The sequence below is a fragment of the Alligator mississippiensis genome, chromosome 1 (genome assembly GCF_030867095.1).
Source record: "Alligator mississippiensis isolate rAllMis1 chromosome 1, rAllMis1, whole genome shotgun sequence".
Classification (NCBI taxonomy): Eukaryota; Metazoa; Chordata; order Crocodylia; family Alligatoridae; genus Alligator; species Alligator mississippiensis.
The window spans coordinates 180,133,947-180,157,997 of record NC_081824.1 but is presented as its reverse complement, the minus strand read 5'-3'; the positions used below and the strand labels follow the sequence as shown (position 1 = coordinate 180,157,997).

General features: G+C 42.4%; 1 protein-coding gene across 3 annotated transcripts in view; it reads left to right on the top strand.

Moving 5' to 3' along the window:
- Window positions 1–24,051, top strand: part of EPHX1 (epoxide hydrolase 1) — a 72,873-nt gene that overhangs the window by 31,964 nt on the left and 16,858 nt on the right. Inside the window, exons 1-3 of one of the 3 annotated variants that reach the window (XM_006278288.4) lie at window positions 1,023–1,131; window positions 21,380–21,567; window positions 22,863–23,043. In XM_006278288.4, coding sequence (XP_006278350.1) covers window positions 21,385–21,567; window positions 22,863–23,043 — 364 coding nt within the window. In that variant the 5' untranslated portion in view covers window positions 1,023–1,131; window positions 21,380–21,384. Of the gene's footprint in view, window positions 1–1,022; window positions 1,132–17,081; window positions 17,159–21,379; window positions 21,568–22,862; window positions 23,044–24,051 lie in introns of those variants that run through there. The other 2 variants (XM_019483116.2, XM_059717413.1) reach the window with 2 other exon arrangements.

Below are 24,051 nucleotides of genomic sequence, written 5' to 3'. Positions count from 1 at the left end.
TTTAATTGTCGCCAAGGAACTCAGCAAAGGAAGAAAGGGGCTGACACTAGTAGAGCACCTTGTTTAGGCAGTCAGTCAGCTGTAAGGGAAACACCAGGGGGCTGTTGCCCAGACCCCTGCGTTTCCCAAGGGAGTCTTCCCTAAGAGGGAGGACCACCAGTGGAGACATTAGCATCCCAGCTTCATACCTCGGACTCAGGTCTTGGTGAACTGAGGCTCACTTCATCCAACAAAAGCTTGTGCCAGACATTATTCTTTGCAAGCTTTCAGGTATAAATACTTGTCGTGAGGCTCAGGAAGTCTCTGCAGTTGATGTGTGCTCTTCCTGGATGGAAGGAACAGTAAAGAAGCCAGAGGCTGGGCTGCATGCAAGAAAGCCAGTCGGCTAGACATTGGTATTTGATATATATGGGGGGAGGGTGTGGAGGGGTAGGGAGCTTTGCTAGTTTCAACTCACAGAGAAGGCAGGGTCCATTTGCACTTTATAGACTAAACAAAGTGGATTAATTGATTGGTCTATCTATGTGCTGAAAACAAAAAAGGATCGTTGAGGAGGGAGCTGTCTCCTGGCATCTGATAGATATATTCACCCCCATCCTGCCCTTTTTAAGGAGTACCTCTACAACCCCAGGGCTGCCCTGGGGGGACACAGGAGTAAGCTGAAACGGGAGGGAAATATGTATCAGATGCCAGGAGACGGCTTCCTCCTCAGTGGAGCCTCTATGATAGATAGAGATATGCTAGACACCCATGCACGTCTCACACGTTTTGCATGTGCATGAACATACGCCTCACACTAACTTTTCTGTCACGCACTCCTCTCTCTCTCACACGCACGCTTTTCACACACACTTTTCTCTCTCACGCACACGTCTCACACCTGCACCTCTCGCCCCCCGGTGCCGAGCCTGAGTGCACTGGTACAAGCGGGACGAGACGAGGCGCACACCGCCGGCCCCGGCCCCGGCCCCGGGGGAGCTCGTGGGCACGGCGCGGCGTGGCCGGGCGGAGCTGAGGAGCCGGCCCCTCCGCGCCCCGCCCCGCCCCGCCCCTGTCCCCGCCCGGCCGCGGCTCGGACCCTGCCCGGGCGGTGGCGATGGCGGTGCTGGCTGCGTTCCTCCGCGCCCCGAGGTAAGCAGGCTCAGCTGGGCAGAGGCTGCCCCGCCGCTCGGGGGCGCCTCCAGCCTCCTCCAGGCCTCCCTGCTGGCTCGAGGACCCCCCAGGCTGCACCTCTGCTGCTTCAGCCGCCCCTGGGGCAGCCCTGGGGTTGGGTTGAGTTGGGTTGGGGCCGCAGTCGGGTCTCTGCTCTTGCCTTGGCCTGGGCCTGAACTTCCTCCTTCACCTTGAGCCCCGCGGGTTGGCTTTCCCTTTCCTCTCCTCTTTGCTGGCAAGGGGCAGCTTCGGCCCACGCGACTTCAGTGATGCTCAGCCTGGATCCTGCAAGGCCCCGAGATCCCGTCTAGGGTACCCCTGGGCGGCTAGGTGGGCACACGCGATTCATGAAATAAACCACAGGCCGCAGGACGGGGTGGGCCGCCTGCGCCATGGCCCGACCAACTTTTAGCATGTTCATTTATGTAACCCACAAATGCGCAATTGTCATTCCAGTTAAAACTGTATAGCTAGGTTTTTTTAACGGCATAAACGTTGGTCGGGCCATGGCCCGGGTGGCCCACCCTATTCCGCGGCCTGCGAAATAAACCCACCAAACAGGGTGTCAGACCTGTTCTGACCTGCTTTCAGAGTTCTTTGCAACAGAAGACACGGTCTAGTATTTTTCCTGTGGTCAAAAAAAACCGAGTGAAAACGAAGCTGGCATTTTCCCAAGGGGCCTTGAGTCTAACAAGGGGTACCTCAAGTTGAGGAACATTGAGAACCGTTGTGCTACCTTCTCATCAACAGCAGCTTCGCATGTCTTATGCTTTTAGCATGGTAGGACAGTGTTTGGGGTTGTAACTGTCACAAAAGATTTCTGCTTGCACCTACTGTACTGTATATAACAGGGCAGTATATAATACAATAATATTGTATAGAATAGCATGTTTACTAGTCTCAGTGTTTCTAAAAGTTTACTCTTTCACAGTGAGCAACATCTTCCTACGCATGTCCTTGGTAGGCAGCTGTGTGGATAGATTCATGGGAGACAGCCAAGCATAAGATTTGGAAGTTGCACTCCTTTCCCTCCTTACAGTAGGCAAGCCAAGGAATTTCTGGGTCTGCTTTCTCTTCTCTTCGCTTCCCTGTTCTGCCTATTGTTTTGGAGAGGAGAGGGTTATGTTCAAAACTAACTCCATTTTTCCTCCAGGGATTGATTCTTGGGGTACACTGAGATGAGGGAATGGCAGAGTACAGCAGTTGCATTGAGATTAAACCCATGTCTTTCTTGTGTGCAGATTAAGTTACAAAACTGCCTTGCTCAGTATTACTGAAAGTCTGACACTCGCATGTGAGCCTCCTTGTAACTTTGATTAGTACATCACAGATCCAGGAGAGAGTGCCTTATGGTTTTTTTATTTGTTACTTAATAGCAAAAAAAGGGAGATCTGGATGCAGAAAGGAACAGGACCAGCAAGAAATTGGAATTTGATAATAACTTAGCCAACTGGTTATTCTAAGTAAATTGTATTAGAAATGTGCAGCCCCAAGCCACTCAAAACTAGGAGAAGGAATCTAAAGTATTTTTCAACATGTCTGCTACAAGCGGTTTTATCCTTCATAGGACAGGGTGCAAAACCCGACAAAAATCTGTACTCGGGATGGAGAGAAAGTATTGATTATTCAAATCTTGTTTTGAATTTTAGGTTGATAATACGGACTGGGAGGGATCATTGGTTTGTCTTTCTGCAACAATCCATACACTACAGCAAAGCTTCTGCTCCTTCTATGCTACCCTCCCTGGCAGAAACAATAAACCCTAAGAAACAGGCAGGGTATAATTAAAATTACACTTTCCCATGAGAGTTGAACATTTTTTTGCATTTTCTCAGACTTTTTTTCTTCAGCTGGCAGTGCCAAGTTATTACTAATAATGGAAAAGGTTGGGGTGAACTGGTGTCCGCAAGCATGAACAGGAACATTTCAAGCAGCCTTTTTAAGCGAGAGTAATGGAGACTGCAAGTTCCACCCAGTCCCACCCTTATTCCTGCTGGTGTGTGTTGCTGCTTGTTTGTTCTTCTTGCTCATATGATACCCATTCAGAGTTTGTCCATGTTTTCTAGTTTCAATAACATAAAAAAGAAATTAAAATCCTCTGCAGGTATGTTTAGAACAAATAGCTCCGAAAAGGAGGGTAGGAAATTAAGGCCTTTGTTCCTTTTGTAGTTGATAAACTGGGATACGAAGTTGAACTTTTTGCCTCACAGGCCATTTGCCAAACACGAAAATGGTGATGGTGACCCTTTCAAACACAGTGACCCTCACTGAGCAAACTTTTGAGGGGTGAGGGAAGAAAATCTTTTAGTGTCTAATGACCCCATTTTGTGTGTAACTGAGCAAACTGAAAAGGATGAGAATAAATGCCAGGCAAAATCCTCGAGTCTGGCTTAGTTTGTTAGAATTCAACTTGAATTTTGACTCTGCCACTTGGCAAGGAATTGAAACATAATCCTAATTGAGCACATTGTTGAACTGTTGTGTGGTGGTAGTGAAATAAACCATTTTTTCTTCTGTGTTTTCATCTGTGGCTCTGTCTGATGTAAGAAAGCAGACCTGATATTGCAGATGAGCCTGTAAGACAAGATCATTCTAAACAGGCCACGTTATGAAATTGTTCTGTTTAGCTGTAAAAGTAGACTCAGTTAATGGAGCCATATGACTCTCTATGTGGAATCATACCTCACTCCTTGAACCAAGTTTTCCTGACCAGAGTAGATGAAGTAGGAGACTTTCAAAGGCACAAATGGTAGTTAGGGGTGCAAAGAGAAGTACAGCTCCCAGCTGTAACTCAGAATGATTTTTCCAAAGCATTCTGAGTTACAGCCTTACCCCAGGCCAAACAGAAGTTCCTTGTTGGTTCCAGGGCGAGCGGAATCAAGCTACAGGCTGGGATCCTGCAGCCAGGTTCCCACAGCAATGGCCAGGGCTCTCTGCCAGTGCTCCTATTTTCAGAATGGGAGTGGGGAAAGGCAGTGGAGGGAGCTCATCCTTGGGGCTCCCCAGCTGTTGCTGAAGGGTGGGGTGGGTGAATTGGAGCCCCCACCCCACGTTGGGAGGCTGCAATACACCCACCCCACCCTCTGGGGGGGCTGAAAAAATGCCCAAACTGAACTCCCTCTGCTCCTCCCCCCCCATTCTGAAAAGAGGGCAGGCTGGGAGCCTTATATGCTGTTGGCGGCAGCAAGCAAGGACCACCTGCAGCCGCAGGCAACTGCGTCGACAGCAAGGTCGGGTGGCAACTGCTCACAAAAGCTGGAGGCAGCCAATCTCAGGGAAGGCATGTGCCCCCCCCCAGTGTGTCACCTGTGGCTATAAGTTGCTTTTTGTGGCCAGATCAGGTGAAAATTGTCACTTCCGTCTGCAATATAGAAGTCTAATCTTGACAGGAAGTCAGTGGAAGTAAAATACCTGGGCACTATTTTTGCATTTGAAAGTCAACTGTGGCTGAATTGTACAAGGACACGGATGAAAATTTTGTCAGAGCTACTATATTATGGCATATATAGTATGCTATTTAGATGAGCTCCAATGTTAGGCTTATAAGGTGTGTCCAGACTAGCATACATGTTCACTTTACAGCACCTCAGAGGCTTTTGAGGCGCCACAAAATGCATGCAGCACACATGGAAGGGTTCTCCATGCTTCATATTTGCAGTGCAGAGGCAAAATTAGATATCAGGAACTCCTGGTATCTAAAAACCCCCCCACAGCAAATAACAATGGGGCAGTGCATGTGGCTGCAGCTTTGCCACCCAAAACCAGAGTCTCGCTGGCTAGAGCCACACTGGCTGCTGGCTTGGCTCCGCACATCTGGATCACTGCCACTGTACCCCTGGGAGGCCTCCAGGATCCCAGGCAGAAATATGTTCCACTGCTGTTTATCACCGGGGAAATATATGTTCCTGCCTGTTCCCATGCATGTCTACTGCCGTATTTCCCCCTTATAAATTTGTATGCTGCAGCTTGCTTAAGCTGTAAATCTTTAAAAAGATCTATTTATTTTGAATTTCATTTATTTCTTAATGGTGGTGGCAGACAAGGTGTCGAAGTAAAGATTCGCTTTAAATATCATAAATAGTCATGGTGTTATAAGTAGAAAAGCTGTCCACCAATATGCCAAAATCCAGCATCAGCTTTACGTGTACCAAACATGTTTCAGAACATTTATTGTGTTTTATAGGGCTTTTATAATATGTAACACATCATTCAAAAACTCTAGTACTATTAATTACAAGGCAGCCCTTTTATACTGTTGGTTAGAGTATATTTTTTTCATCTTTATTAAACATATATAAACTCAACACTTTGGCAAAGCCCTAGGTTTATAATCACAAAACCTTAATATGGGGAGCACCTTGAAACAAGTTACAACTCCACAGTAAAACACGTGGTCTTTTTGACATAGTTAATTACAGTGAGTAAAGATATACTTTTAAGAGGAGTTAAGATACTTAATGATTAAAAGCTGCAGTTCTTGGAAAATCTCGCTTCAGGACTAGCAGTATTATTAAATAAGGGGCAGCATTATTCAGTAGTGTTCAGTAAATTGCAGCTTCTAGATCGTGAGGTAGCAAAGGGGTGTGAGTTAGTGGAAGCAACACATTTCACTAGGGATTTCTTGCACTACAAATGAAACATTAAAATTCCACAGGCAGGCAGGCCAGCAGTGGAACCTTATCCTTGCAGCAGAGGCACGACAGTCTGAGTCTTGGAGAGCTGCTGTTTTTCTAGACTTCCGTGTGTGATATTCCTTTAATGCGCAGATTCAGAATGAGGCCAAGAATGTTCCAATTACTGTAGGAGTCCCTAAAGAAAAGTCACTTGGAAAAGAAAGCCCCTTGCCTTTCCCAGAACAGCTTTGGCCTGTTCACAATTAATATTGAAGATGATTTTTCCCATCTGAATACTTGAAGTGAATAATTTCTGAATTAATATTCACTGAAAACCTTATTTTAATTAAAGGCACCTTAATATATGTGCATGGACTATTTACAAAAAAAGAACCCAAAACCAAAAAACTTTTACCAAAATGCTGCTTTCTACATTTAATCTAAAAACATGCTTCCCTGCTTCTGTAAGGCCTTGTCCATGCTAGAGGCGAAATCTTGATAGCAGCAAGGAGCTTGGTGAACGCTTGCTGCTAGTATGTTTAGTTTTTCTCTGTCTGCTGTGTTTCTTCCTTCCATAAAATTGTATGAAATCTAGAGATGGCCTAATCACAGGCCTAAACACCTGTGGTAAATTGCAAGGTAGTTCAAATCTGGATCTGAAGTTAGTGGTACAAAAGACAAAAAAAGTTGTAAAACATGCAAGTGTCTTAGGCCGGACTTCCTTTCTGTGAACAAGTTCCTGCATTGGGAAGTCAATTAGAACTAATCAGTCAGTACCAACTGGCATAAACTAACATTATCTCAATGTAACTGCTTCCTTTTGCTGTTTCTCATAACTACAAGTAACCTTTCCCTCAGTTTTATTTTAATCTGCAGCAGACGTGATTTTGAATTTTGTTTTAAAGAAATTTAAATGAAAACACACAGGAGGGAAACAGAATTAGTTTATCTGGGAACTTCTGAAAGGGCAGGAATATATGTGCTCTGAGGTTTCCAGGAGCAGTTAGGAAACAAATAATGGATATAGTGATGTAGGTCAGTTGTTGTGATATGTTTGAGATATGCCATGTTTGTTTTCTTTCCTGTGGGCAGAGGAGACTGTCTGTCCAACATGGAAACTAGTGGCTATGCTAGAAGATGTTCAGGGACTAGAGACACAAGTATATTCAGAGGCCTCCTAGATGAAAGTCATGAACTGCTATTGCAGTTAGGGCATACTTAAGAATCTCAGAGGACTGTGCAGTAGAGACTGAAGAACAGGAAAGATGCTTGACAATATGTGACTTCCATAGAAGGATCAGAATACATCAGGCAAAGACAAAAGTAAGCCATTACTTTCAGGCTGTCAGCACAGGTATGTGCCCACAACATCTCATTAATCATTAGAGAAAAAAGATCAGAAGTATAGGCTAGACAGCAGAGGTCACACTGCCCTATAGATGGAAGTTCTGTGACTGTTACACCCACCAGGAGGAGAGTGGCAGCAACAACTGGGGACTCAGTCCTGCTGGGGATGGAAGCATCTGTTTGTCATCTGGACCTGGAATCCCATGAAATGTGCGGCATGCACAGAGCCTGAATTCAGGACATGATGCAGAAATTTCCAAACCTTATCTGCTCCTTGGACCCCTTCCTACCCATACACATGGGTATTGATGATAATTCCAGGAGTGACTGATAAGATCAAAAGAGACTATAAGGCTTTGGGCAGGAGGATAAGGGGGCTTAGTATGCAGACGATGTTCTCATCAATTTTCCCTGTTAAAGGCCCAGGCAGTGGCCTTCGTATTGTGGAGAAGGCAGCCAAAGGCTTTGGCTTCTTTAAAAGTGGGTTGATTTTCTGTAAAAATAATTGCTGTGCAGAGATGGGTTCCCTCTGATGAAGACAGGGAAACATATATTTGAATGTTGTCTAGCTGACCGGATGAGGAGGGCTTCAAGCTAGGTCCTATGGGGATGGTGACAAACTGACCAGACAACTAGCAAAATTAATATAAATAAAGTAGGGGAAAGCATGCAAATCCTGGTAAGTAAAGAGTGCATCAGAGAACTTTTGAGTACCTTGAACAAATTAAAGTCAGCATGGCTTGATGGAATTCACCTTTGGATTCTGAAGGAACTAGGTGAAGACATCTCAGAGCCACCGCTAATAATATCTGCAAGTCATGAGTAACAGCTAAGTTCTCAGAGGACTGGAGGAGGGCTCATAGATTCATAGATGTTCATAGATTCATAGATGTTAGGGGCTGGAAGGGACCTCTCAAGATCATCAGTTCCAGCCCCCCCCCGTGCTTGGGCAGGAAAGACTGCTGGAGTCAGATGACCCCAGCAAGGTGAGTATCCAGAAGTTTTTTGAAGATATCCAGAATAGGTGATTGTACCATTTTGGGGAGAGGGCGGGGGGTCTATTCCAGACCCTGGACACTCGAGTAAAGAAGTTTTTCCTTATGTCTAATCTAAAGCGGTCTTCCATCAATTTATGACCGTTAGTCCTAGTACTCACCTGGGGAGCCCTGGTGAACATGTTCTCCCAGTCCCTGATATGCACCTTTCATATTAAGAAGGGATAGATAAAAGGAGGACCCAGGGAATTATAGGCAGGTTGATCTGACTTCAGTACTTGGAAGTTACTGGAGCAAAGTATAAAACATTTAATCTCTGAATATTTGTAGGATGAGGTTGTGATTGCTAGCAGCCAACAGGGATTTGTTTAGAATCAAATCAAATTGATTTCCTTTCTTTGACAGGATAACTGGTTTAGTGGAGAAGGAAACCATGATGGACATAATAAACCCAGACTTTACTAAGACTTTTGATACAGTTCAAGATGCTGTTCTAATAAACTGGAGAAATTACCGTTGGTGGATATGTAATGGGTCATACAACAGCAAGTGTAGAATAATTATTAATGGATCACTGTCAGAATGGCAGGTGGTATCAAGTGGGGTTCCAGAGTGGTCTGCTTTCAGTCCAATACTACTTAACTTTTTTATTAGTGATTTGGATGTAGTGAGAAGAGTATGTTGGTTAAATTTAGGGATGACACAAGACTGGGAGGGGTATCAAACACTTTGGAGGATAGCATTAAAACTGAAGTAGATCTTGAAGAACTTGACATAGAAGAGATAATTTAAAGGTGCTACTTGTAGGAAACTAAAACACATGTACAAATACAGAATGGGGGATTTGGATGCCGTTAATGGGAAAATATTATGTAAAACATTAGGTGATGGTACCACTTTACTTGATGCTGATTACACCTTGGCTGGAATATTGCATCCAGTTTTGGAACCATATTTTAAGAAGGACACAGAGATACCGGCGTGGGTCCAGAGGCAAGCAATAAAGATGATTGAAAAGCAAGCTGTATGAGGAAGTTTGAAGGAGTTAGGTACGTGGGGAGAAGATGAGACTAAGGAGGGATTTAGCAGTAGTTGAAAGGCTTTCATAAGAAGATGGAGAAATATTGTTCTCGCCACAGAAGGCAGAATATGTGGCAGTGGGTTTTAATAACTGACAAACTGATTTAAATCAGGTTTCAGGGAAAAAATCATAACTGTAAGGACAGTAGGGCAATGGAATTAGCTGTCTAGGGAAGTTGTGGAACCTCTTTTACTGGAGGCTGAATTGGCATCAGTCTTGGGATGGCTCAGGAACAGTGATTCCTGCATCTCTGCAGGGGGTTGGATTAGATGCTCCTGGAGCTTATTTCCAGCCCTGTGTTTCTATGATTATTAGCTTTTTCAGTTTGCTTTATGGAACATAACCCCATGAAACTGATGTAAAATCTTGTTCTCTGTTAAAAAGTTCAGTGTTACGCAGACATGCCAAAGTCTGTGTCAGTGAGGAACACTGTTCTGTCTCTTTTACTTCTTGCCTACATGGTAATTACTCCAATGTCATGGCTATAGATATGGCATTTAGAAATGCAGGCTTTAAATCATAGCATAACATGAGCACTTTTTCCGTTCTGTTAGCAGCAATTAAAATAGTAGAGAGAAATGTTCCTGTTATATGTTTACTTTGGCACCTCCTTTTGGTGTTGCAGCATTAGACAGAAAGTGATGATTACCATCTGTTCCCTTCCCTTGTCACCATCAAGGATTCCCTTCCTCAATGAGAGTGAAGTCTTTATAGGGAGTTGACAGTTTTCTGTCTCCTTCTTTCTCCATAGTTGCAGTTATTTTGAAAAAAAATACACTCTGGTTTCTTACTTCCATCTTCACATTTTCTTTCATGCTGCCTTTTCTGCTTGGAACCATTCTTTAAATCCTCACCCTTTTGCAAAAGTTTTCTTAGAAGTAATTCCTTCCAACAGTCCCAGTTGTATTCTTCCAAATAACATTTCCATGCCTTTCCTTAAATGCACGATTTTCCTTTGTCTTATCTTGTCTGTGTTTATATTACATTCAAACTCTGCTGTCTTTGGTGTGGAATGTGTCTTCTTCATTTAAATAGACCATAGTTCATTTGGGGTGGTGTTGGACTTGACACTGCCACAGAGGATGAAGAATGGTGTCCTCATTAAGACATAGGACTAGGGAATTTGAGAAGCCGAGGGAGTATTTTTAGTTTTACCAGACTTTCTGTTGACTTTTTTAAATCACTTGCCCGAGTTTTGAACTTACTTGCTCGAGTTCCTTGACTTCAACATCTATCAGCGCTGGGCCCTCTTCCTTAGTTTCTCTGCATGTGAAATAAGGATACTAAAATGCTTCAAATGATGTTGATGCTGAACACATTCATGGTTAATTATAAAAATGCAGATTTTTTACTATTTATTTTTGGTTGTTGGATCTCTACATCTACAGGAAGCTTCAAGGCAGTTCTTTGGAGAGGTTATTTTTGGATTGCAGAGTGTTATTTTTTTTTACTCCTAGGTTATTTTTTAAATGCATATTGTGCTTTAAAAATAGACCATTTGTTTTTAGTGGTTTCTTTCTGACCATCCAAAACTTTTAGTCATGGTCACCCACAAGCTGGATCTGGACAAAATTTTATGTTAACTTTCATGTACTGAATTGACTAGTTACATCATATTGTAAATACCAGTGCATGCATATTTAACAATTAACTGGTTTGATTTTGCAAGTCTTCTGCATATGAAAGTGAGTGGGAGACTGCTAGATAAGACATGGAGGACTGAACTCAAACTGAATTAGTTGTTTAATAGCGATTGTGTGACATGAGCACGTTAACCTTTATGTCATCTTATCTGTCTGGAATGCCAAAATTAGAGTTAATGAACAACTCCCCAACCAAGTTGCACAGAGGAGTAAATTACTTCATCTTATTAAGAAGTTGTAGAAAGGTAGTAGGTGAAAAAGTAGTAATTAATTTTTGGTTACTGGAAGATTTCTTGGAAAATTTACAGCAGGAAATCTCCTGGGAAATTAAGTAAGACTGTGGGAGATGATGATTCATAAAACCTCTATTCCTGATACAGTCCTGATCTCTGTCTACCTATTTACACTCTTGTGTAAGTAAATACATTGCCAGACTTTGCCCTCAGCAGTCATTGCGGAGGCTGCAAGACTAAGCGTAACAGAGGGCAGAACCTTGCTTGTGGTATTTGACAAATAAAAGGTATCTCAGTAATACCTTGTGCCAAACTGTGCTTTATTAGATAAATCCCACAGTGTTATTTTTTTTGTATGGAATGTGTTCTTTTGGGAGCTTTAGTTTGAAGATTACTAAGTAAAATTCCGGATATTAAAATCGGACTTGCTCCAGCACCGGTGTTTTTGGGTATTAAGCTGGTTGTTGTAAAATCATGATAAATTCTAAACAGTTTTTCCATCTTTATGCAGTATGCCAAAATGTGTCTGACTAAACTCTGGCACTGCAGACATCCTGCATTTGTGTTGCCCAAATAGAAATGTTTCAAAATAGAGATATGAATACACTCTTCAGACATGGCTTGACATCTGCCTCTAAGCTCTGGATTTCCATTATGCCAGCCGAGGAGAGAAATTAAATATTGTCCTCTTATGTCCATGCAGTCCCACAAACTTTTTTTGAAGTCAGTAGGTTGACATGGGCATAATGGTAGGCAGAATCTGGCTTGCTTAACTCTTAAGCAATTAGTCCTCTGTTTTTAGGCACAGATTCACAACAGCTAATGATTTTTGTCTACATTTGTAATCCTGAAGTATAAGTTCTAAACAGTGTTTTAAATTGTATATAATGCAAGTGATTTTTCAATTTAAGACTGAAAAATATACCATGGCGTTTATAATTAGAATATGAGCCTTTTAATAATGTTAATAGTAATGTATTAGTAATAGTAATGTCCATTTTAAGGTCTTCCCTTTGGTGATTCACTAAACTTCTGAGATACAAGGATTCCCCCTTTTCTGCTGGCTGTTTCTTCACTCTGATGGATACGCATCCTGAGTAACCTCATTCCAGGCAGCTGGGAGTCCTTCTGAAGCAAGACAATAGGTCATAGGTTACTATCTGACATTATAAAGAAACTCACTGGAAAACTAGGTCCCTGCCCAGCAGTTCTTTACACAGTAGCAACTTTCATTGGCGTCAGTGACAAAATTTCCCTTGCACAATTTTGTACAAAGGATTAAAGATTGGGGGAAGCAGACTATGTCAAAGATTAGTAGTGGAACTGCTAAACAAATGCTTTCCTGACACTGAGTTTACAAGGATTTCAAAGAGAAGATGCAAGTTGCAAGGCATATTGGAAAGAGGGTTTAAGTGTAGAGAGGAGATGGTTTGTTGCAGCTGAAAAGCGTTTCTGGGGAACTCTTGTCTTTAACAGTATTTCCAATGAACTTTAAGTTGATTGACAGCGATAGGGGGAATAGTTTGGATGGAGAGCTCTGTGTTGAGTCTTTATATTTTTAGAATAGTATTCTGTTTGGGATAAGGTACTGCAAGAAAGGCTTAATGTCAATCTGTAAGTAAAAGGCAGTTGAACATGCTCTTTTTGGTTGTTCTGTGTTAAGGCAAATGCTCTATTCATGTAGTCATTTATTTTCTTGTGTTTAAGTATTTCATAGTGCCTCAGAAATGAGTATGTTGCATATTACACATAGTCGTATCTGGGATTGCCTGAATGCACCTAATATTGTCTGATCTTGGAAGTTAAGCAGTCATGGACCTAATTAGTACTTGGATGTTATCCCAGGCACCCTAGGTACAAGCCAAAGAGTTGCAGTTAAATACTTGGCAAATATTAAACCACAGAAACTGAATGAGCAGCAAGACTTCATCTGGCCCCATCATTGCTCATGAATGAAAATAAAAAGAAATAAGCACCTGGTCTTATTAGAGTGAGATAAGCCTTTATATTTTTAGAATGGCATTCTGTTTGGGATAAGGTAGGATTAAACTATGGCTCCCCAATATTAGTTTAGAGGTTCTGTCCATCATTTATCCATTTACTTTAAAGTTTCCCCAAGGGTTAATTATTTGCCTCACTTTTGATCCTTCATGTTTTTAACAGCTTAAAAAAACAAACAAACTTCTTGTTACCAGTTCATCCCCTTCAGGCACCCTCTGTTTTAACCCATCCATACTTAGTAAACTTAGGTGATGTGATGTATGTTTCAGTGTGTTCTCAGAGCTCTACATCTGCAATGGAAAAAGGTTCTAGGGATAAGCATTACAGGTGGAATTGCATTATTGTACCTATCTCAGATTTAGTCTAGCTCTAAGAATTACTTTCAACAATCTAATTGCATCGAGTGATAAAACATTACTTACTTCAGGACTGACTGTTGGGAAGACTGTCTTGTTTAGTAAAGTACCTGGAAAAGCACAATTTAAATACAAGCAACATCTGGCTATCAGCGAAGTCTTGATCTCAGTTTAGCTTCTAGTTTAGTTGCTTGAATCAGAAGGGTTTGATATGACCTGACTACAGATGGCTTAATGAATCAGTGGTTCAGTTGAGATTAGAAACCAAGATTTTCCTTGCTTCTAGTTCTTTGTAAGGGTCACTAGACCATGTGATTGTTATAATGAGGAACATTAATGGTAATGGTTCCTAACAGTGCCACTGAATAGAGAAGAGTAAATTGGGGAAGGAGAATTAGAACAGAATGTCTTCATTCTTTACTCAGGCATGACTTACACGAGCAGTAACAAAATGAAAGCCGAAGAACACCACCACCACCACATTCTGGAACTAACGTGATATTTGTGGTCATCTTGTCATTCATTCTGCTTGACTATTTATATCCCCGTCCCTGCTCTTGTTCCATGTTCTCTATTTTAGATGGTAATCTATTTGGGACAGAATTTGTCGCTTATTCCATGTTTATCACAATAAATAGTACAGCAGTGCCCTGTTCTGAGTTGTCCCCTCCCTAAGCATTAAAGCTATAATAAATGTAAGGAACAGAATTTTGATTTTCAGAAATAAGTCTCTGAGTTGAATATGTAACATGTAATAATGTAAAACATATTACACATGTGATATGTAAAACTTAATATTTCAACTTTCTTTGGTCTGTGTATGTGCTTATTGTTTTATTTAAAGTTTAAAATTTATTTTAACATCTTTTTTTATTTTTTTCCCTAAATATTAGGTGTTTTTACTAAACAAGAGTATTGCATTTACAATATCTACAAATATGTGTTTGGTATAATTGATCTAAATGGATCATAAGCAAAAATGAATCTGAACATATTATCCAGAAGAGGTAATAAAGAGGTAATAGAGAAAAGGTAATAATTTAAGATTGTTAAGAAGAAATCCCTTTTTAAAAAGTCACAATTTAACTTTGGAAGTGATTGTCAGAAGATATTGCAACAGTGACAGATTCAAGAAGGATTAGACAAGTGCATATTATATCATGTATGTGTAAGAGACAAATTTTGATGCTTTAATAGATGCAGAAAACAGTAACTGATGAGGTAAGATGGAAAGTTCTCCTAGGGTCAAGTTATTTCATAAGTGACTATTACTAAGAATTTCAGTTCAGATTCATAAAGTACATTCAGGCATTGTGAAGAATATTTTTTCAAATGGGATTTTTTTTAAAGTAGATACTGCCTTTTTAAAAAACATACGAGGTGCATCTTGCACATGAAATTCATGCAACACGATAAACTCAGGCACAGCTTGCGCCAGAGTTTACTGCTCCTGGGCTCAGTGTTTACATGTGCACCTGGGTCTAGTACGTTGAGCTGGGGTAGCACAGCCCCAACTGGTAGGAGGTCTGGGGGTCAGCCTACCAGCCCAGAGCTGTCTACCCTGGCTCATTGTGCTGTGAAGGGGCTGGCCAAGGCACAAGGCTGCTACAGTGCAGGGCTAGTCAGCAGGCAACCCCTGCACTGTAGCATCTTCATGCCCCAGCCAGCCCCAGTCACCAACTACCTGTGCATTATGGCAGAATAAATAACTCCACCATAGGATAGTACTTGTATCGGGCAGTATTAACCTACAGCAAAGTTAATTAGTTTACTCCAACCTAATAGCTCTGCACATATAGAGGGTGATACTTTACTACAGAGCTAATTAGGCAATTCCATAATAAGTGTCTTGTGTAGATGCCCCTACTAAGGTTCTTTTCTTTTTTTAATACCTACTAGGTCTTGGGTGCTTTACCTAGTTTCTTAAATTTAGGAATATTCCTTAAAAGGAGCTTTTAAAGGTAGCAGAACAAAAACATCATTTTTGTTTAGATTGCTCAAGAAAAAGCACCATCTAGGGTATCTAAACATTATCCATTCTGAGGAATAGTTAAGTTCTGGACTGTAAATATGTTACCACAGGATAAATGAAGAGATTTCTTTCTAAAATCTGGCATAGAGCCATTTCAAGAAAATAAACATTAACTTCCCTTGAAGTTGTAATCTCCAAGGCAGCATACCAACATTGTCACGCCAAGTGACCATCAGTTTAGGAAGCTTGTACAGGCAGTCCTCGACTTACAACGTTTTGAGTTACATTTCGCACTGGCAACGTTTATAAATTGACACCCTCTTTCAACTTTATAATGTCAGTTTCAACTTTACAACGCTTGATCTGATGCAACGCCATGCCAGCAAACAAGTTTGCTCCGTCGCTCATCTCCCTGGAGAACATCTGTCCAAACTTCCTTGGACACTTTAAGAAAGCAGACAAGACTCCAGAAAAACCTGTAGCGAATACTCCTGAGAAGACTCCAGCCAAGAGTCTTTCAAAAAGTCCAACCAAGAACCTTTCAAACAGTCCAGCAAAGTCACCTCAAAGAACTCCTTCCAAATCAATATGATTGCTATTTACAATATAAATACTTTGATGTAGCTATATTACTCATTTATAATCGATCAAGTAAAAAATCCTGGGGTGTTTTTGGTGAAAATAGGGTATTGGGCCTTGGTTCAGGAACCAGTCCCCCCTTTATAACATTGTTTCTTATGAGAAAATTGGTTCCGAGTTACAGCATTTCAACTTAAGACACGGTTTTCAGGAACCAGCTGTGTCGTAAGTCCAAGGACTGCCTGTACACGTGACACCATTATCATGTACACGTGACAAAAATGTCACTTTGTGTGGCTTAATGGTGTCACGCTGTACATATGTAGGAGTTTTGGGGTTTTTTAATGAGTTTGCATTGTTGTAAATTAAACTACATCTGGATGTAGCTTAGTTTGCAACGATACATTGCAGCTATTAGTCAGCTCAGCCTCCAGCCATGGGAGAGGTGGGCAGGCTCCACGGACAAAAAGGATTGGGCCCCTTGGTGCTTCTGCCTTCAGCAGCCACCTGCTGAAAGCGAGGGGCCCATTCTTTTTTTTTTTTTTTGGTGGCGCCTACCTACCTCTCTTGCAGCTGGGGACGGTGAGCTGCTGGCAGGCCAAGTGACCTGTGAGCTGTGGGGGGTCCCGGTTATTCCCTCCATGGTGGTGGTGCCCCACCAGGGCTGCCCAGACAAGTCAGGTTGGGGGCCTGAGAGGCATCCTGAGAGGCAGGCATTTAACATGGAGTTCAATCCAAGGTCTCTTTCTCTATATTCAGACCTCTCCTTTATGTTGCATGCTGCTAACAGAGAGAGCACCTCTTTTCTTTATCCATGATCTCCCATGTTAGCTGCTTTTGTTTGGCACTGTGACTTTGATGCTATGAGTCAATAAGGAATACCTATGCAGGGGGCTGAACTTGGTTGTTTGAGCTCATGACTAGATGATAAAATACCTCTCTGTGTTTGGAATGAATTGCAAACAAATGTCCTTGATCTGGCTTTCACCTAGTAAATTCCTTAAATCCTTTCAGATGATAAACACACCCACCCACGTATACCAAAATGAAAATGAAAATAAAAATGCTAAGTATTTAAGGCTTTTGGAGAAGCAGATGGGAAGGGAGAGGTTGTTGCTTGGGAGGCGTTTGGATTCTTCTGTGATGCTGCCCATATACTTTTTTGTTGTGTGATTTTTTTGGGGGGGTAAGTTGTACTTCCTTGTGCTTTAGTTTTACTTAATAATTAATATTTACTAACCTATATCAAAGTGTTTTATAATTCTTAAACGCCCCTTTAGTTTTGGCTGGCAACAGCATTGCTCCTAGGTCAGGCAATTTGAAGAGAGGCTGCTCGCTTGGGCTGAATTGTGAGGGGACATGCTTTCCATCAGAATACGTGAAATCTCTGATCTGCTTTTTCACTTTTGCTGTAATGTGCTTTGGGCATGAGACTGGAGCAAATCTTGGTTAGGACTGAAGAACGTGCTTGTCAGAAACCAGTGCCTCTTCAAAGGGTGTAGACATATTTATGTAAGGTTCCATGAAAGTAGTTGGCTGATTTAGCCCTCTGTGTGACTGCAAGTTGTTTCTCTAGTCTCTGAGGGTTTTTAAGGAATTTAAAGTTCATTTGAAAGTAAGCTTGCAACAATTGCATATGTGCTAAGCACCTTTAAATCTTGCAGTTGTTTTCACATTTTCTCTAAATATTGTTTTACTGGGTACCTATTTTGCCAGCACAACTTGTGTACCAGCCTTTAGAAAATTTGCCTCACACCAAAAATGTCTCCTCTCATGAGAGTTTTAAAGGATGTGGATCAGTTTTAATCCTGGTATAACTGGGTAAAGTCCCATTAACTTAGATCAGGGCTGTCCAAGTGGTAGCCATCAAGCCATGTATGATCTGTGAAGGGTTAATTTGTGACTCCTGGGCCTCCCACCTGGCTGCTGCTCACCCCATCACTCCAGCTGCAGCAGTAGTCAGGGTCTCCTGGCCAGTGGCATAATAAGTGTGGTTTGTGCCCTGGGCAAGCTGTGTGGGAGAGCAGGGTGGGGAGAGTGGGGTGGTGCGCACTGCAGGAGACTTACTCAAAACAGTCCCCAGCTATGCAGCTGCCACCACCTTGTGCTCTGCCTGCCTCAGCTCTTGTTCTTAAACCAGCAGCAGCGCAGTGTCTGTGCAGCAGCTGCTGCTGCAAGAACAACGCTATGGGGCTGCCAGGACTCAGATTCTGTGGGGTGGGGGCTAGTCAGAGCCTGGTGCTAGTGCCCTTCTTGCCACCCCTAGTTACACTACTGCTACATGCTTCCCCTCCCTCCTCCAGCTTTCACATCCTGCAGTGCAGTGCAGTGCAGCACAGCCCATGGTGCCATGGGTGCCCACGACCAGGAAGCTAAGGGTGAGGCCAGGACATCTGCTGATGTACAGCCTGGGTGGCCTGTGGCTTGCAGTGGCTCAGCCGTGACTTAGATGCTGCAGTTATTGTTTTGCTCCAGGGGTGCATTTGGCTCAATATCTTCAGTGAATATTTTATTTAATCCTTACGGCACTTTCAAAGCATTTAATTAGCCAGTGCAGCCGCAGCAACAAGAAACCCTTACAGTCCTGGAAAGAGCATGGAATAGCATGCTCCATAAATGCCTGCTTCCCAGGTTTGACACACTTTCCAATTAACCAAGCTTGATGGGGCTTTGAAAGGTGACATGTATTAAAAAAATAACAGCAACGCCCCAAGCTTCTATACACATTTTTCATGTTTAGAAGAGAGCTCCGAAACATGAAATATTTAAAAGAAAACTGGGTTATTTCTGGTATTTTTACTTAAGGCATAAAAGGCTTAAAGGGGTTTAAAATGAAGTTACTTCATATTTTATGTTTAATCTCTTTAACAACAAAAAAGGCAGAACAAGCCTGAGGCCAGAGTTATATGAGACCTAGGTAGAACCAAGGTGTCAGAATCTCATAATTTAAGGAGAAGTGTTATGAACCCAAGCGTTTTTAAACTTTCTGGAGAGTCCAGAATAAACCAAAGAGGAACTGGGGGGAATCTTCTCAGTACTTCAATTTCAGTGTACTCTGCAGTGCTAGAGTGTGGTAGTAAGAGACACACAATTATCCATGCTGGTGTTCTTCCCTAGTTTATTATGTGAAAAATAAGGCATGGGCCTATGGGGCCTTTTTAATTTTTTTTAAAATCCATGAATTTTTGGAAAGAGATAGGGAGGTTCAAGAGGCTATTAGTGGGTTTTTTTAACCTGGTAGTTGTGATCAAAAGTTTTTAATATCAGTTTTATTATTCCGCCATGCCAGGACCAAATGGTTATAAAAGGTCCACAGACAAGAAAAAAAACATGTTGTAATGTAACTGGGCTGTAGCATAGATGTTCCACAAAATATACATAGGAATATTTTGACAATGTAAACTTGTCTTCCAAATTCATGTTATGCAAATATTTGCTCTTACATTCTCTCTTTCTTTGCATGCATGTGCGTGCACACACACATATTCTCAGACTGACGATCAAACAGAAGAAGAGCTTTCTTTTGGTGAAATTGTGAGTCATTATGGAGAATAGTGGACTTTCGAGATCTATATTATATTTCCATTCATTAAAAGTGGGATGTAGAACAGAAGAACCCAGAGTCTTCACAGGATAAGGTTTCTTTTTTCCCTGTGAACATGATGGTTTAGAGGCTAGCCAGGGGTATATATACCTGCAGTAAACAGTGGTGCAGGACCATGGAGATGTACCAGCTGGTTGCCATGGCTTTGATTTCAAAGGCTGCTGATTCTCTGATGAGGTATGTGGGATGGTACCTACACATCAGCTGATTGCAGAAGTGGTGTCCTTTGAAATAAAAGCTGCAGCAAACAGCTGAACAGCTCTTTCTTAATTCAGTAACCTGTTGCAAGTTAAGCATGATGTGAACTATCCCTGTACAAAAAATCCAAGTTTTACTGTATCTCCTTAACTGTGGACCCAGTTTTGAATCTAATTATAATATTTGGACTAATTTACTGTAAGCCCAATTTATGGCTGGGCCAACAAGTACCACTGAGTCCATACCATTGTTCATTTGAAATAACTGGGTGCAGTGGCCTCTTTTTGCCCAGCCAGTTAGAAGCATTTTCAGAAGTGTGTTCTTGCCTTATGTTGTCCTGTTTGGGCTTGAGTGCCATCAGGGCTTGAGGTTTTGATCAGGTAGGTTTTTTTTCAAAAGTGTCTAAATGACTTAGGTTTTTATGTCCAATTTTTTGAAGGAGCATAAATCATTTAAGTGCCCAACTCTCTTTCAAAGAGGTAGGCTTCTTGGTACTTGGGTACTGTTTTTAAAGTGACGGAGCTCTTTTACAAATGGTATACAGCAGGGGTGTCCAACCTTTTTGAATGTGGGGCCAGATCATGAACTTTTTATCATCTAGTGGGCCGGCAAGCCATATTCAAAGACCTCACAGGAAGCGGTATCATATCAGGAAGTGATGTCACATGACCTTTGACACCAATGATGTTGCAGGAAGTGACAATGAAATGGGTCTGGAAATGTGGTTTAAAATCCAAAATAAAAACAATATAAAAGCAATAATGAAATAATACCAAACACTTGACTAAAATAAAGACTTTCGCATAATGCATAATGAAAGAAGCATAATGCAAGTCAACAGATCAAATGTGGAAAAGATATCAGCCAGAGTGGAAACTAATCAAAGGTGGAGGGATGTGTCTCTGTGGGAGACACCTGCGCGGCGCTTTGCAGCCCCACCGCTCGCTGCCTTGCAGGGGGCGGGCGGGCAAGGAGGGAGCAGGGGCTCTTCGGTGCATCCAAGAGGCTGCGAGAGAGACTCGTGGCTCAGCTGGGCATGGCCACAGCAGCAGCCAGGCACAGAGCGGAGTGGGGCAGGGAGAACCGCTGCCACGCACGGGAACCCCAGTCTGGGCTCTTCCTCATCCTCCTGGCCGCAGCCTCCCCAGGATGTGCGGGAAAGGCACCATCCACTCCGCCGCTGCCCGCCTCGCTGCCTCAGCAGCCACGTGTGCCCACACCCCCCCCCCCACTCCCGCCTCGGCCTTGCGCAGCTCTGCCGCTGAGCCCCGGCCCCATGCTGCTGCCTCCGCCTGCTTTCAAGGATGCCCGGTAAGTCGTCCAGGCACCAGGGAACGTGTGTGTGCCCGGGCCCCACCGTGGGGCACTGCTCGCTGCAGGCTGCGTGTGGGAACTTTGTCTCTTCCCCAGCCCTTAGGAAGCTGCTGAGTGGCTGGGGGAGGGACACTGGGTGGGAGTGAAAGTAAACTGTTTACTTTCGTTTCCCATTGCATCACCTCGGGCCTCAGAAAATGGCTTGGCGGGCCGCATGTTGGGCAAGCCAGGTATACAGCACGTCTCCAGTCAAGTGTTCCTTAACAGCAAAGTTCTGTTCTTCTCTTACAGTCATTATGCTGCTTGAAATACTGCTGACACTGGCCTTTGGGGCAGCTGCCTACCTATACTTCTTTAGGAAGAAGGAGGAGACATTACCCATTGAAGACAGATGGTGGGGCAGCGGCCAGAAACCTGACTCCGAAGAAGATGCAACTGTTCATCCGTTTAAGGTGGAAACCACAGATGAAGAACTGAATGTAAGAAAATTTATTTTCTGAGTAGAGGGTAGGACATGGCTGAATACATGCATAATTCATTTTGGAGTGATTTCAAATGGACCCATAGCTAAAGTTAGAGAAGTGAAATAGAACTAATGAAATTTAGCCCTGATGTACAAATATTAATGGCATAAAACTTTGCTTTCATTCAAAAAGCAGTTGTGGATAAGTGAACTTCAAGATCCAGTCATAGTTTGTTTTGTTCCCAGCTGGCTGCTGTCATATTAGTAGCATGTGAATCTACTTGGTAAAGTCTGATAATCCCAGATGACAAAGCACATGCAGTGGAATTTGGTTTTGGCAATTATTCAGATCTTTGTTGCTGTGTTTGCTCCTCATTCAGACTTGTCATTTATAGAGGCCAGATTGGGACTAATGTATTTTAATTCACTCTTCAAAGGCAGGTCAGCATTTCTCACTTGTTTGAGTGCCATGTGGCCACCAGTAAAGAACATCACAATCACAATCAGGGGGAATGCTAGTTAAGGCAGGGTGCTTAATGCTAGTTAAGTGCAGTACAGATGAAACACATATATGATAGGATTTTGTAAGTGATAAAGGTTTTGTTTGTTCATGTGCCCAATGGAGCGATTGTTCAAAAATTCTGTACAAATATCTGTACCATATTCTGTACCATATCTGCATGAGCTCTTACTCCACAGTTTAAGGGTCACTTTAGCCATTATTGTGGAACTGGAAACTGTTATTGTTAATTTATTTTCACTATGAGGATTGCAAAACTGGGCTCCAACAACACGGGGTTTTTTTTCAGAATTGCCCACTTGCATGCATAGGACAGGCACATGTACTGTTAACCAGCAGTCTGCTTAGGCTCTTAAGTCACATACACACTTTTGAAAATCCCACCCTGAAGCACCAAATCTGTTACCCAAGTGTGTGGAAAAGGGAAAGGACCAGCACGAGCATGATGCAGAATGGATGTAAGCATTGAAAACAAGCTGCTTTGTGAGACCCTGCTCTTCAGCTGCTATGAAAAGTTTTCATTCTCCTCTGGTTATGGGAGCAGCAAACAGGCCCAGCTTTACCAGACAAAGACAAGAAAAATGGTGTAGAAAGCATGGCACAGATAGAACAGGAAGGGGAAAAGAGCATCAATGGGCGTAGAGTGGAACATCAGCAAAGCAGCAAATCTCACAAACAACACATGGCGATAAAGTGGGAAGTGTCCAGAATAAAACATGTTTGTGTCTATGGTATTGTCTTATTTCATCTTTTGTTTTCCTTCGGCTCCTTTCTTTTTTTGTTTGCTGTAGGACTTATTTAGAAGACTTGATCAAGCTCGATTCACGGAACCACTGGAAGACAGTTGCTTCTACTATGGCATTAACTCTGTTTATCTCAGGAAAGTGGTCTCCTACTGGAGAAATCAGTTCAACTGGAAGAAGCAAGTGGAAGTTCTTAACAAATTCCCACACTTCAAAACTAAGATAGATGGTGCGTGGTTTTTTTGTAAAGAGTTCATTTTAAATGTTACGATTGCCCTTAGCTTGAACACCCTGTTTGATTTGGTTCAGTGCTATTGATAAAGCCTATTTCTAGTGATACAGATCAGTGAAGAGTGGTTAGTTTATTCTCTTTGGTAGTCCGATTAACTTCAGGTGAGAGCATCTGTGAGTATGGATTTATAGGATTGGGTTTTGCACTTCAAGACAAAGCTGCTATGAACTATGCACTAGTAGTTTTGGTGCTCCTATCAATACTAGTAAGTCGTACACTCGGAAATCCAAACCCTGCTGCTATAGTGGTATCATCTCTAGTGAGAAATATAGGGATATTTCTTGCCACCATTTTAGCACTAATAGTATATGCAGTGAGAGCAATGCTGTGGCTGACTGCTCAGAGTTTTACAACTGTGGGTGGGTGACACCATGGTAAAAATGCTGTTGGCTGCTCTAAATAATTTTTCTCTCCAGTCAGTGTCAATGAAACTACACCACTGCCACCTATGGTAAGACATTTTCTTACATGTCTCAGTTGAAACAAGGCTAAAGAATGCCAAGCACAGTGTCCTGCTGCAGTCACACTATCTCCATTGAAACCACAGAGTGCTAAGTACAGACATGTTAAAGATTGTTGGACCTCAGTGTTCCCTGGGTTGTTCTAAAACATGCAAAATGTCAAAATTGCCCTGTGGTATCAGCCATGGATGCCATATCTTCTTCTTTGTTTACCCCTTCTTTCATCTGCAGTTTTCCAGCTATCACTACCCTCTCAATCTCAGTCTCTCAGAGACTCTGTCCCTGGGTCTGAGAAGGCCTGGAGGAGACATTCCATGGGTCCCAGCAGATTTATGGCAGAAGAGCAAGTGACTGCTACTTCAAAGGGATCATGCACTCTGTTATAACATCAGCCTCTGACCACAGAATTGTGCTTCCCTTTGTAGTATCATGGTATATTGGTAGGTGGCCAGGCTACCTCTTTTTTATTTTTAAATATACTGAA